Genomic DNA, 12,809 nt, shown 5'->3' with positions numbered 1-12,809 from the left:
TTTTGCTGATTTGACTATTTCTCTGCTTTGCCAGTGAGCACATAAATCTTACACAGAAAAGTGATTAGGCCAGTATTCAGAAGGTGACCCTCATCAGGAAGAATCAGTGATTTGGGTAACTTGCTTCCAACTTTGAACTCTGGGATATCTGAATAACATGATTTCATTAAAGGAGGTACAGGCTGAGGTTTTGACCTCTGTACCCCTTGGCTGAAGCTACTGAAATGCTGTCTGCAGGCTTGAGGAACTGGTCTTAACATCTCCGAAAAACCTAGCTAGGAAAATTCTTCATGGCTGTGATTTAGATGGGATATGAGCATTTTCTTCAGTTTTAGATTCTGTCCTCTTTGCCATCTGCTGTTTTGATTCACCCTGAATTTATGTCTTTTCTGGGTAGGTGCTTTGTTTCCTAGAAGCATTGTGGCCATGCCTGTCCTGCACTTTGGGTTTAGATTACAACCATGACATGGTGTTTTGGTGTGTCTGTGAAGGTGGGGGTGGAAGGAACGTGGGGGAAAGCAGCAGATGGCTCTAAAGGAGGTGTGCACAGGGATGTGTCATTGGAATCATCTCGTGGGCCCTGCGACCTCTGGGTGTGGGAAGCAGAGCTGGCTGACAAGTGCCTTCTGCAAGATGAGTGATACAGGAAGGGCCCCTCCCACTCTCTTGCCTCTTGTAATTGAGCCCAGATCATTTTTTCCCAAGCATTGGTTTTAAGTTCATCGCTTCCCTATAGTAGGCATAGCTATTTCCCAAGGAAGTCAGAGACAAAATATCATCTGTTTGGCCAGAGGCCACCTCGAGGTGTCAGTGACATCAGCAGGGGTGGTTTGTGTTGACGTTTTGCCTGGGGAGAACTTCAGTCACTTGTCCAGTCTATGATCTGGTTGGGGGAGAGTCTAGAAAGCACAGAGCCTGTGTGGGCTGAGCTCCTGCACTTGCCAGTTTGTTCCTTTCTGACCAAGTGTTACTGATGAGACAGGCCAAAAGCCCCAGAAGGGCCCTTTGATCTTGCTGCATGGAGTAACAAGCTCTGTTAGCCTCATACTCCCAACCCTCTGTGGTGTGGCTGCAAGAGTAGCTTCAGCTCTTTCTCCCTCTTTCTCCTTTTCTTCTTTTTTCCCCCCTAGTTTTTCTGAATAGAAGTATCATGGCTACAGCTGTTTTCCTGAATTAACAAATGTCAGGGAGGTACTGAATATATATGATGGTTAGAAGATGATGTTGGGCTAAAAATGCAAAGATCTTTGGTCTTTGGAAGCCCAATAGAAGTAACCATTTAAACAATGTATCTTTGTCTTTTTAGCCCCTTCCAAATGACAAAACCTTACTCTACAATCCATTTCCTCCCACGAATGAATCAGATGTCATCCGGAGGCGCACAGCTCATGCTTTTAAAATTTCTAAGATATATAAGGTAAAACATCTTGTGTTGTTATTCTGGATAGTTGGTTCCTTTGTGATATCAAAATGTAATAAACTCCACAATCGGAAGATAAGAGCACCTTCAGTTTCCATGCAGAGAACCTGGATTGTGGGAAACAAATCACCTTTTTGAAGCTGGCTGTCCCTTGTATATGTTTTATTGTTTTTGCCTTAGTAGGTTAGAGGCAGGCACATCATACTTAACCAAAATGAAATGCGTAAGTAGTGAGAAACGTTGGCACTGAGGTAGAGTCTTTGTTGGCGTGAAAGCTGGTTTTAAATTTTGCTTGTTGGAGTGTTCCATAGGATAAATGTCAAGCAGGCTGGGCTTGGTAGCTCATACCTGTAATCCCAGCACTTTGGGACGCCAAGGCAGGTGGATCTCCTCAGCCCAGGAGTTCAAGACCAGCCTGGGCACCAACCTGGGCACTACTCAAATACCTGGGCACCATGGCAAAACCCCATCACTATTAACAAAAAAGAGGCGAGGTCTGTAAATTACTCAAATGTGATTAGCTTCTTTTTTTTTTTTTTTTTTTTTGAGACGGAGTCTCGCTCTGTCACCCGGGCTGGAGTACAGTGGCCGGATCTCAGCTCACTGCAAGCTCTGTCTCCCAGGTTTATGCCATTCTCCTGCCTCAGCCTCCTGAGTAGCTGGGACTACAGGCGCCCGCCACCTCGCCCGGCTAGTTTTTTTTTTGTATTTTTAGTAGAGACGGGGTTTCACCGTGTTAGCCAGGATGGTCTCGATCTCCTGACCTCGTGATCCGCCCGTCTCGGCCTCCCAAAGTGCTGGGATTACAGGCTTGAGCCACCGCGCCCGGCCTGTGATTAGCTTCTTGATGCATTTGTAACTTGCCAGTTGTCAGTTGCCTTAGTCTGGGTATGGTGATTCACTCCTATAATCTCAGCACTCTAGGAGGCTGAGGCTGGAGTTCAAGACCAGTCTGGGCAACATAGTGAGAACCTGTCTCTACAAAAAAATATATATATACATATATATATATACACACACAAAAAGTAGTTGGGTGTGGTGGAACATGCCTGTAGTCCCAGCTGCTCAAGAGGCTGAGATGGGAGGATAGCTTCTGCTCAGGAGTTCAAGGCTGCAGTGAGTATGATTGCACCACTGTACTCCAGCCTGGGTGACGTCGAGATTCTATCTCTTAAAAAAAATAATAATTTAGGCTTTAAAGTCCTTGCCTAACACTGATTCTTGAGATATAAGAAGCATAGATTTTCTATCCAGAGAAATGTAAAAAAATCCTGCTGAGACCTTTTATGAGTAAACTCAGTTAAGTTCCCAGTCTTGAGCCAGGTGCAACAGTGCACACCTACCTATTGTCCCAGCTACTCAGGAGACTGAGGCAGGATCATTGCCCAGGAGTTCAGGGCTTCAGTGCACGTTGATCATGTCTATGAGTGGCCACTGCTCTCCTGCCTGGGCAACATAGCAAGACCCCCGTCTCTAAAAAAGAAAAAAAAGCTTTTATGCGTTCCAATTATTTTGAGTCCCAGGGCAGGAAAAATTGTCAAGAGATTTAAATCATTTGAGCCTTGAACTAGGCTAACCTTTTAGTTTAGATGGTGTCTACCTATAGTCAGTTCATTCAGGACTAGCCCTGGATTGTAAGTCCTGATAGAATCATTATCATCCCTCTGCAGCCTCTACTCTTCATGGATCTTTTGGATGAAAGAACACTCGTGGCAGTGGAACGGCCTCTGGATGACATCATTGCTCAGCTCCCACCACCCATTAAAAAGAAGAAATTTGGAACCTAAAACAGGGCACTGTCTGTGTCCTTCCTTGAACTGTCTACCCTGTCGCTTTTCACAAATCATGGTAATAAAACAAGTTATTCTTGAGGACTAGGCATTATAAATATTTTTTTCCAAGATAATGGACAGTCGTTTCTCTTCATTGAATGAAAGTGAATGGAAACTCCAAATGAGTTATTTGTATTTGGGATAATGTGCTGAGTAGCTGCAAACTCATCTAATGTTGATAGGGTCCTGCTTATTCTGTAGGCCGCAATCTCAGAAGAAAAGATACTTGCCTTCTGTTCCCTATTACACGCCTAAGGCTTCAGAGGGCTGATGGCCTTCACTTCCTGCCAGCCCCCAGCCTAAGCAACAGCATGGAATCTGCCCATCCTCGCCCTGGAGGGCAGAGGACCGTAATTACTTACTCAGGATAGCCTGACCACTAATAACCATAATCAGCCTTAGAGTTCAAGGAAGAATTTCAACTCCAGCATTATAAGGGAGTGCTCCATCTGAAAAATAGATGCCTTTGACCTTTGGCAGTCAGCGGTTAATTTTATTTAAAAGGAAAAGAAGCTTGGGTTATCAGCCCCATTAACTGCCTTTTTACCTGTTATATGCTGGTTTCAAAAGTATGGAAGGACCAGGCGTGGTGGCTCATGCCTGTAATCCCAGCATTTTAGGAGGCCGAGGTGGGAGCATCACTTGAGTCCAGAGACCAACCTGGGCAACATAGAGATAACCTATCTCTAAAGAAATACAATATTTAAAAAAAAGATACAGGAGCTGGGCACACATCAGTAGTCCCAACTACTCGGGAGGATCACTGGAGCTCAGGAGTTTGAGACCATAATGTGCTATGATCACGGGTGAATAGCCACTGCACTCTAGCCTGGGCAACATAGTAAGACCCTGTCTCTTAAAAAAGAAAAAAAAAAGGAAACACTAGGCAGGAATTTTGTTAGGGAGTAGGAGTAGAGGTGGGGACCCGAGAGTCTACCATGTATTTCACATTTTTCATTCTCTTCTACCTGCTCTGACATTGTTACTCCCACGTGTGTTATCAACTGGCCAGTTTTAATATGATCTTTAAATTACAAAGTGAAGAACTCTAGTTAACTGAACTGAGCAGATAGATTCTTTCCCGTCTCGGGATGTATTCTGTTGCATGCCCGTGGAAACCCAGTATGTGTGCTTTTTGTTTGTTTGTTTTGGGGATGGACGGCTGAAGTGTGGGTAGAGAAGTGTGTGGGTTCTGGTGACATCATGAATGAAGGGTTGGTGAAAAACATTTTGCTTGCCGGGCGCGGTGGCTCAAGCCTGTAATCCCAGCACTTTGGGAGGCCGAGACGGGCGGATCACGAGGTCAGGAGATCGAGACCATCCTGGCTAACACAGTGAAACCCCGTCTCTACTAAAAAATACAAAAAACTAGCCGGGCAAGGCAGCGGGCGCCTGTAGTCCCAGCTACTCGGGAGGCTGAGGCAGGAGAATGGCGTAAACCCGGGAGGCGGAGCTTGCAGTGAGCTGAGATCCGGCCACTGCACTCCAGCCTGGGCGACAGAGTAAGACTCCATCTCAAAAAAAAAAAGAAAAACATTTTGCTATGATTAGCCCCACCCTCCATTCTGGAAAGGGAAAATAAATGAGGATTTAAGGTAGATGTAGGGGGGGAGAATTAACAGAGAGAGAGAGATTATAAGAGAGAGAAACAGAGCCCAATAATTGATCACATAAAGGACAGTCTATTTTAGGTTTGATAAGAAAGAACAGATATGATAAGATTTATAATAGATGTGTTTGCCTCTGTCCTACTTGTTAGGTTTTACAGTGATAGGAGTAATTTAAACAAATACCTGCTGGGTGCCATGGCTCACACCTGTAATCCCAGCACTGTGGAAGGCTGAGACTGGCAAATCGCTTGAACCGAGGACTTTGAGACCAGCCTGGGCAACATGGTGAAACTCCATCCCTACAAAACATACAAAAATTAGCCAGGTGTGATGGCAAGCACCTGTAGTACCAGCTTCTCAGGAGGCTGAGGTGGGAGGATTGCTTGAGCCCAGGAGGAAGAGGCTGAGCACGCCACTGCACTCTAGCCTGGATTTTTTTTGAGACCCTCTCTCAAAGAAAAAATACCTGCAACTTTTTGGGTCACCTGTGTAAAAAAACTTGCCTCATGTTGAATAAATTTTTTTCTGTAAGGTATATTTTTCCAGTCTGGATTAGACTGGACTGTTAGGGACCTTTTTAGCTTACTGAAGATCCTGTCCTTTCTAAGAAATGTTTTAAGTGGTTGAAATGACAAGTTAAGTCGCTGGTCTACATTGAATGCTGGTGAGCAGATGGAGGCTAGGATGCCTTAAATATTAACTCACTTGTGGCCCGGTGCAGTGGCTGACACCTGTAATCCCAGCACTTTGGGAGGCCAAGGCAGGCAGATCACTTGAGGTCAGGCAAGCCAGCCTGGCCAACATGGCAAAACCCTGTTGCTACTAAAAATACAAAAATTAGCCAGGCATGGTGGCATGTGCCTGTAATCCCAGTCTCCCTACTTGGGAGGCTGAGGCAGGAGAACTGCTTGAACCTGGGAGACAGAAGTTGCAGTAAGCCAAGATCACGCAGAGCGAGACTCCATCTCAAAATAAAATAATAAATTAACTCACTTGCTTTTCACTAGTTGTAGAGCTGTAAATTCAGAGAATCCTTGTTAACTGGAATCTAGTTTATGGCTTGACTTACTTAAATTCTAAAATCTTGTGGGTTGTGGAGGATGTAATTCTCACAGAGAGAACCCACAGATCATCTGAATGAGGAAGTAAAAGTTCTGACAGTAGAAAGCATTCCTTTTCAACTTTTCCAGCCAGTAATTTGGACTTCCTTAAATGGTATGGGAAGTAAGTGCTTTGGGCCTTGAAATTCTTCCTAAGTAGAAAACTTGGAATACAAATGAAGCAGAAACTGACTAGAGCAAGTTAGAGAACTTGGGGGAAGGGAAGGGAAGGGAACAAGGGAAGGGAGGGTGGGGAAGGGGAGAGGAGGGAAGGGGAAGACAGGGGAGAGGAGGGGAGGGGATGTGAGGGGAGGGGAAGGGAAGGGGAGGAAAACCAGTATTAAAAAAGGGGGAACGCTTCAGTACACGGGTTTCAGGGTGTTTTTACTTTGGGGATTTGTGTAACCTAGACATTTAAAACGTTTCCCTCTTGGCATTATGTTTCTATTTTGACCATTTTGTATACCTCTGCTCATTCTTGGGTTCTACAGAAAAATTCTGATTTGAAACCAGCCCAGGAAAGGTCTTTTTTTGCCAATCTGACTCAAATGCTTTAAAAACTCACTTTTCTCATGTACTGGTTAGTAAACTCATCTCTGAATGGATAATTCACACGTACTGTGGAGAGTATAGCAAATTCAACTAAGAAAAACTAAAATCTTGGAATATTAGAAGATAGAGACCATCAAATTTGGGGGTTTTTAAGCTTTCTTTTGAGCATCAACCATTTCTTTAAATGCTACTTAATACTGAACCACAATGTATGCTGTAGATAAAAATGAAGTTATTCCTACTGGGTGGTGATGAAGCAGGAGTTTGTAAAATAAATGTGACTCTCAGTCTCATTTTTTTTTTTTTCTCTTTTGTTTTTTTTTGAGACAGAGTCTCACTTTGTCACCAGGCAGTGGTGTGATCTCGGCTCACTGCAATGTCCGCCTTCTGGGTTCAAGCGATTCCCCTGCCTCAGTCCCAAGTAGCTGGGACTACAGGCACCTGCCACCATGCCCGGCTAATTTTTTGTATTTTAGTAGAGAGAGGGTTTCACCATGTTGGCCAGGATGGTCTCGATCCCCTGATCTAGTGATCCACCCACCTCGGCCTCCCAAGGTGCTGGGATTCCAGGTGTGAGCCACCATGACCAGCCAATCTCATTTTTATAGTCGTGGAAATGGGAGACCAAGAAGGGAAGAGGTAATTTTTCCCATAGTCACACAGTGATTTGTTAGAGGCCAAGGTGGCATTCTTCAGCTTGTTCCCCCACTATCTCAGTTGTAGGAACCCAATCATAAATATGATTGTCAGAAGCATTTGAACGAAAGCAAATGCGTCTTGAATAGGAGCTAGGTAAAATGACGCTGAGACCTACTGGGCTGCATTCCCAGACAGTTAAGCCATTCTAAGTCACTGAATGAGATAGGAGGTCGGCACAAGATACAGGTCATAAAGACCTTCCTGATAAAACAGGTTGCAGTAAAGAAGCCAGCTAACACCCACCAAAACTAAGAAGGTCACAAGAGTGACCTCTGGTCGTCCTCACTGCTACACTCCCACCAGCGCCATGACAGTTTACAAATGCCATGGCAACGTCAGGAAGCTATCCTATATGGTCTAAAAAAGGAAGGCATGAATAATCCACCCCTTGCTTAGCATATCATCAAGAAATAACCATAAAAGGCTGGGTGCAGTGGCTCATGCCTGTAATATCAGCACTCTGGAAGGCCGTGGTGGGCAGATCACCTGAGGTCGAGTTCCAGACCAACCTGGCCAACGTGGCGAAACCCCATCTCTACTAAAAGAAAATACAAAGGCCGGGCGTGGTGGCTCAAGCCTGTAATCCCAGCACTTTGGGAGGCCGAGACGGGCGGATCATGAGGTCAGGAGATCGAGACCATCCTGGCTAACCCGGTGAGACTCCGTCTCTACTAAAAAAATACAAAAAACTAGCTGGGCGAGGTGGCGGGCGCCTGTAGTCCCAGCTACTCAGGAGGCTGAGGCAGGAGAATGGCGTGAACCCGGGAGGCGGAGCTTGCAGTGAGCTGAGATCCGGCCACCGCACTCCAGCCTGGGCGACAGAGAGAGACTCCGTCTAAAAAAAAAAAAAAATTAGCCAGGCCTGGTGGTGTACACCTATAGTCCCAGCTACTAGGGAGGCTGAGGCAGGAGACTCACTTGAACTGGGCAGGCAGAGGTTGCAGTGAGTCGAGATCACACCACTGCCCTCCAGCCTGGTGGCAGAGTGAAGCTCTGTCTGCAAAAAAAAAAAAAAAGAAAACATAAAAATGGGCAACCAGCCTTGGGGCTGCTCTGTCTATGGAGTAGCCATTCCTCTATTCCTTCATTTTCTTAATAAACTTGCTTTCACTTTACGGATTCGCCCTGAATTCTTTCTTGCATAAGATCCACGCACCCTCTCTTCAGGTCTGGATCAGGACCCCTTTCCTGTAACATGATGATTAGCAGGCTTGATACACAAAGGATTTTCCATTTCATAGGCTACAGGGAAGGGGGAAGGTGTTTGAGCACCTGATCTAGCTGTCATATTGAGTTATGTGGGCAGTCTTTTGTGTTAGTCATACAGAGTGTAGTAATGTACAATCTAGGACCTTGTGTCCTAGTGCTCATGTCCGGGTGTTTCTTGGGCCAATTCCTGGGTGTGGCTCATACTTTGTCCATTTTCTTTCACTTTTATTTGGCCTTCAGTCTGGCTGTTTTCCCATCAGCAGTGTTTGAAAGTATTTGTTTCCTTATTCCTTACCAATGTACTGGTAGACTAATTTTAGCCTATCCAATGGGTGAAAAATGCTATCTCATTTTACTTTGCATTTCCCTGTTTACTAATGAGGTTGCTCACTTTATGTGTTTGAATGTTTGGCCAATTGCGTGAATTACATATTCGTAACCCTTTCTCCTTTTTTTCCCCTAATGTGTTGTCTTTTTCTTTGTTGTTGTTGTTGTTGTTTTCAGACGGAGTCTCGCTCTGTCACCCAGGCTGGAGTGCAGTGGCGCGGTCTCGGCTCACTGCCAGCTCGCCTCCCAGGTTCACGGCATTCTCCTGCCTCAGCCTCCCCAGTAGATGGGACTACAGGCACCTGACACCACGCCCAGCTAATTTTTTGTGTTTTTAGTAGAGACGGGGTTTCACCGTGTTAGCCAGATAGGTTTCTATCTCCTGACCTTGTGATCTGCCCACCTTGGCCTCCCAAAGTATTGGGATTACAGGCCTGAGCCACCGCGCCCGGCCGTGTTGTCTTTTTCTTTTAGTATTTCAAGGTATTTTATGATGTAGATCAGCACTGTCGAATAAACTTTCTGTGATGATAGAAAAGTAGGCCAGGCATGGTGGCTCATGCCTGTAATCGCAGCACTTTGGGAGGCCAAGCCAGATAAATCATCTGAGCTCAGGAGTTTGAGACCAGCCTAGGCAGCGTGAAACCCGTCTCTACTAAAAATTCAAAAATGAGCTGGGCGTAGTGGCGTGTGCATATAATCTCAGCTACTTGGGTGGGAGAACTGCTTGAGCCTGGGAGGTAGAGGTTGCAGTGAACAGATAATCACGCCCCTGCACTCCAACCTGGGTGACAGAGTGAGACCCCCGTCTCAAAAATAAATAAATAAGGCTGGGTACGGTGGCGCACGCCTGTAATCCCAGCATTTTGGGAGGCCGAGGCAGGTGGATCATGAGGTCAGGAGTTTGAAGCCAGCATGAGGTGGCTCATGCCTGTAATCCCAGCACCTTGGGTGGCTGAGGTGGGCAGATCACGAAGTCAGGAGTTGAAGACCAGCCTGACTAACATGGTGAAACTTCGCCTCTACTAAAAGTACAAAAATTAGCCAGGCATGGTGGCATGTGCCTGTAATCCCAGCTACTCAGGAGGCTGAGGCAGGAGAATCGCTTGAACCTGGGAGGCAGAGGTTGCAGTGAGCTGAAATCGCACCACTGCACTCCTGCCTGGGTAACAGAGCAAGACTCTGTCTCAAAAAAAAAAAAAAAATTATGTTCTTAGTCACACTAGCAACATTACAAGTGCTCAGTAGTCACATGTGCCTACTAACTATCTTACAGCATAGCACAAATAGAAAACATTTCTATTTTATTTATTTATGTTTTGAGACAGAGTCTCACTCTGTCACCCAGGCTGGAGTGCAGTGGCACCGTCTTGGCTCACTGCAGCCTCCACCTTCTGAGGATTCTCCTGCCTCAGCCTCCCAAGTAGCTGGGACTACAGGCATGTGCCCCACTACGCCTGGCTAATTTTTATATTTTTAGTAGAGACGGGGTTTCACCGTGTTAGCCAGGCTGGTCTCGAACTCCTAACCTCAGGTGATCCGTCTGCCTCGGCCTCCCAAAGTGCTGGGATTACAGGTGTAAGCCACCATGCCTGGCCAGGATTTTTAATTTTAATTTAAATAGCTACACGTGCTAATGGCTTTCATATCGAACAGCACAGATCTAGATATTCAGGCTTAGCTTTGTGTCAGTTCATTGTCTTTAGGAAGTTACAGAATTTAATAACAGTTATACATTTATTGAGTGGCTACTATATGCAACTCACCAAAAACGGAAGAGAAATATGGCCTCAGCCCTCAAGAACTACACCGCCTAGCTGGAGAGAGAAGCAAGTAGATCAATGATGCTACATGAGGTCGGGCATAGTGGCTCATGCCTGTAACCCCAGCACTTTGGGAGACCAAGGCAGGAGGATTGCTTGAACTTGAGACCAGCCTGGGCAACACAGTGAGACCCCATCTGTACGAAAACATTTTTAAAAAATTAGCCAGATGTGGTGGCACATGCCTGTGTTTCCCAGCTACTCGAGAGGCTGAGGTGGGAGACTTGCTTGAGCCTGGGAGGTTGAGGCTGCAGTGACCCGGGACCACACCATTGCATTCTAGCCTGAGAACAGAGCAAGACCCTGACACACACACACACACACACACACACACAAAATAGAGTAGTTTCCACAGAAGGAAGCTAAGCAGTTTAGGAAAGTATGTGGAAAAGACAAGTCGTTTTGGATACATAGTCCTTGAGCCAACATGTAGTGAGAAATAAGACCAGTTGGGGTGGGCCTTCCAGTCTGTGGTCCAGAATTTTCATTCAGTGGAAAACACAGCTGTGAGTCACTCACACATTCAATGGAATGACAGAAAAAATGCCCATTTGTGTAAGGGGCAGAAGAGACTGGAAGTTAGGGAGTCAAAAAACAGGCTGTTGTATAGGTGACGTGGGGTCTATGTAAGTATGTTAGGGCTGCCATAACAAAGTACTATTGGGATGGCTTCAACAACAGAACTTCTTTTTTTTTTTTGAGACAGGGTCTGGCTCTGTTGCCCAGGCTGGATTGCAGTTGCTTGATCTTGACTCACCTCACTACAGCCTTAACCCCTGGGCTCAAGCAGTCCTCCAGCCTCAGCATCGTGAGTAGCTAGAACTACAGGTGTGCGCCACCACACCTGGCTAATTTTTTTTTTTTAATAGCCCAAACTGTCACTTTTTCTTTTTCTTTTTTTTTTTTTTTTTTGAGATAAAGTCTCACTCTGATGCCCAGGCTGGAGTACAGTGGCATGATCTCAGCTCGCTGCAGCCTCTGTCTCTAGGGTTCAAGCAATTCTCCTGCCTCAGCCTCCCAAGTAGCTGGGGTAATATGTGTGTGCTACCACACCCAGCTAATTTTTGTATTTTTAGTAGAGACGGGGTTTCACCATGTTGGTCAGGCTGGTCTCAAACTCCTGATCTCAAGTGATCCACACGCCTCAGCCTCCCAAAGTGTTGGGATTACAGGCGCAAGCCACTGCACCTGGCCTTTTTCTTTCTTTTTTTTTTTTTATAATCAAGGATCTATTTTTTTTGTAGAGATGGGGTCTCACTATGTTGCCCAGGCAAGTCTAGAACTCCTGAACTCAAGCAACCCACCTGCCTTGGCCTCCCAAAGTGCTGGGATTACAGGCGTGAGCCACTATGCCAGACCAGAAATTTATTTTCTCATAGTTCTGGAGGCTAAAAGTCTGAGATTGAGATCAAGGTGTCAGCAGAATTATTTTTGTTGTTGTTGTTGGTGGTGGTGGTGGTTTTTTTTTTTTTTTTTGAGACGAAGTCTCGCTCTATCGCCCAGGCTGGAGTGCAGTGGCGCGATCTCGGCTCACTGCAAGCTCCGCCTCCCAGGTTCGCGCCATTCTCCTGCCACAGCCTCCCAAGTAGCTGGGACTACAGGCGCCCGCCACCTCGCCCGGCTAATTTTTTGTATTTTTTTAGTAGAGACAGGGTTTCACCGTGTTAGCCAGGATGGTCTCGATCTCCTGACCTCGTGATCCACCCGTCTGGGCCTCCCAAAGTGCTGGGATTACAGGCTTGAGCCACCGTGCCTGGCCAATGTGGTGGTGGTTTTGAGACAGAGTCTCACTCTGTTGCCCAGGCTGGAGTGCAATGGAGCGGTCTCGGATCACTGCAACCTCTGCCTCCCAGGTTCAAGTGATTCTCCTGTCTCAGCCTACTGAGTAGCTGGGATTACAACCGTGCAACGCCATGCCCAGCTAATTTTTGTATTTTTAGTAGAGATGGGGTTTCACCATGTTGGCCAGGCTGGTCTTGAACTCTTGACCTCAAGTGATCGACCAGCCTCAGCCTCCCAAAGTGCTGAGATTACAGGCATGAGCCATCATGCCTAGCCTTGTTTTTCCGCTTTTTGTTTTTTTGTAGAGACGAGGTCTTGCTGTATTGCCCAGGCTGGTGTCAAACTCCTGGACTCAAGTGATACTCCTGCCTCCCGACATGCTGTGGTTACAGGCATGAGCCACCCTGCCAGGCTGGATTGGTTTCTTCTGAGGCCTCTCTCCTTGCCTTGTAAAT

At 46.1% G+C, this 12,809-nt stretch overlaps 1 protein-coding gene across 2 annotated transcripts in view; it reads left to right on the top strand.

Moving 5' to 3' along the window:
* UTP4 (UTP4 small subunit processome component) overlaps nucleotides 1–3,294 on the top strand; it is a 40,926-nt gene extending 37,632 nt beyond the window's left edge. For both annotated transcript variants that reach the window (XM_031658143.1, XM_031658144.1), the window contains exons 16-17: nucleotides 1,307–1,417; nucleotides 3,091–3,294. In XM_031658143.1, the coding sequence (XP_031514003.1) occupies nucleotides 1,307–1,417; nucleotides 3,091–3,207 (228 nt within the window). In that variant the 3' untranslated portion in view covers nucleotides 3,208–3,294. The remainder of the gene's footprint in view (nucleotides 1–1,306; nucleotides 1,418–3,090) is intronic.
* Nucleotides 3,295–12,809: the final 9,515 nt, after the last annotated feature.

The sequence above is a fragment of the Papio anubis genome, chromosome 18, assembly GCF_008728515.1.
Source record: "Papio anubis isolate 15944 chromosome 18, Panubis1.0, whole genome shotgun sequence".
Lineage (NCBI taxonomy): Eukaryota > Metazoa > Chordata > Mammalia > Primates > Cercopithecidae > Papio > Papio anubis.
This window is presented reverse-complemented; position numbering and strand designations above follow the sequence as displayed.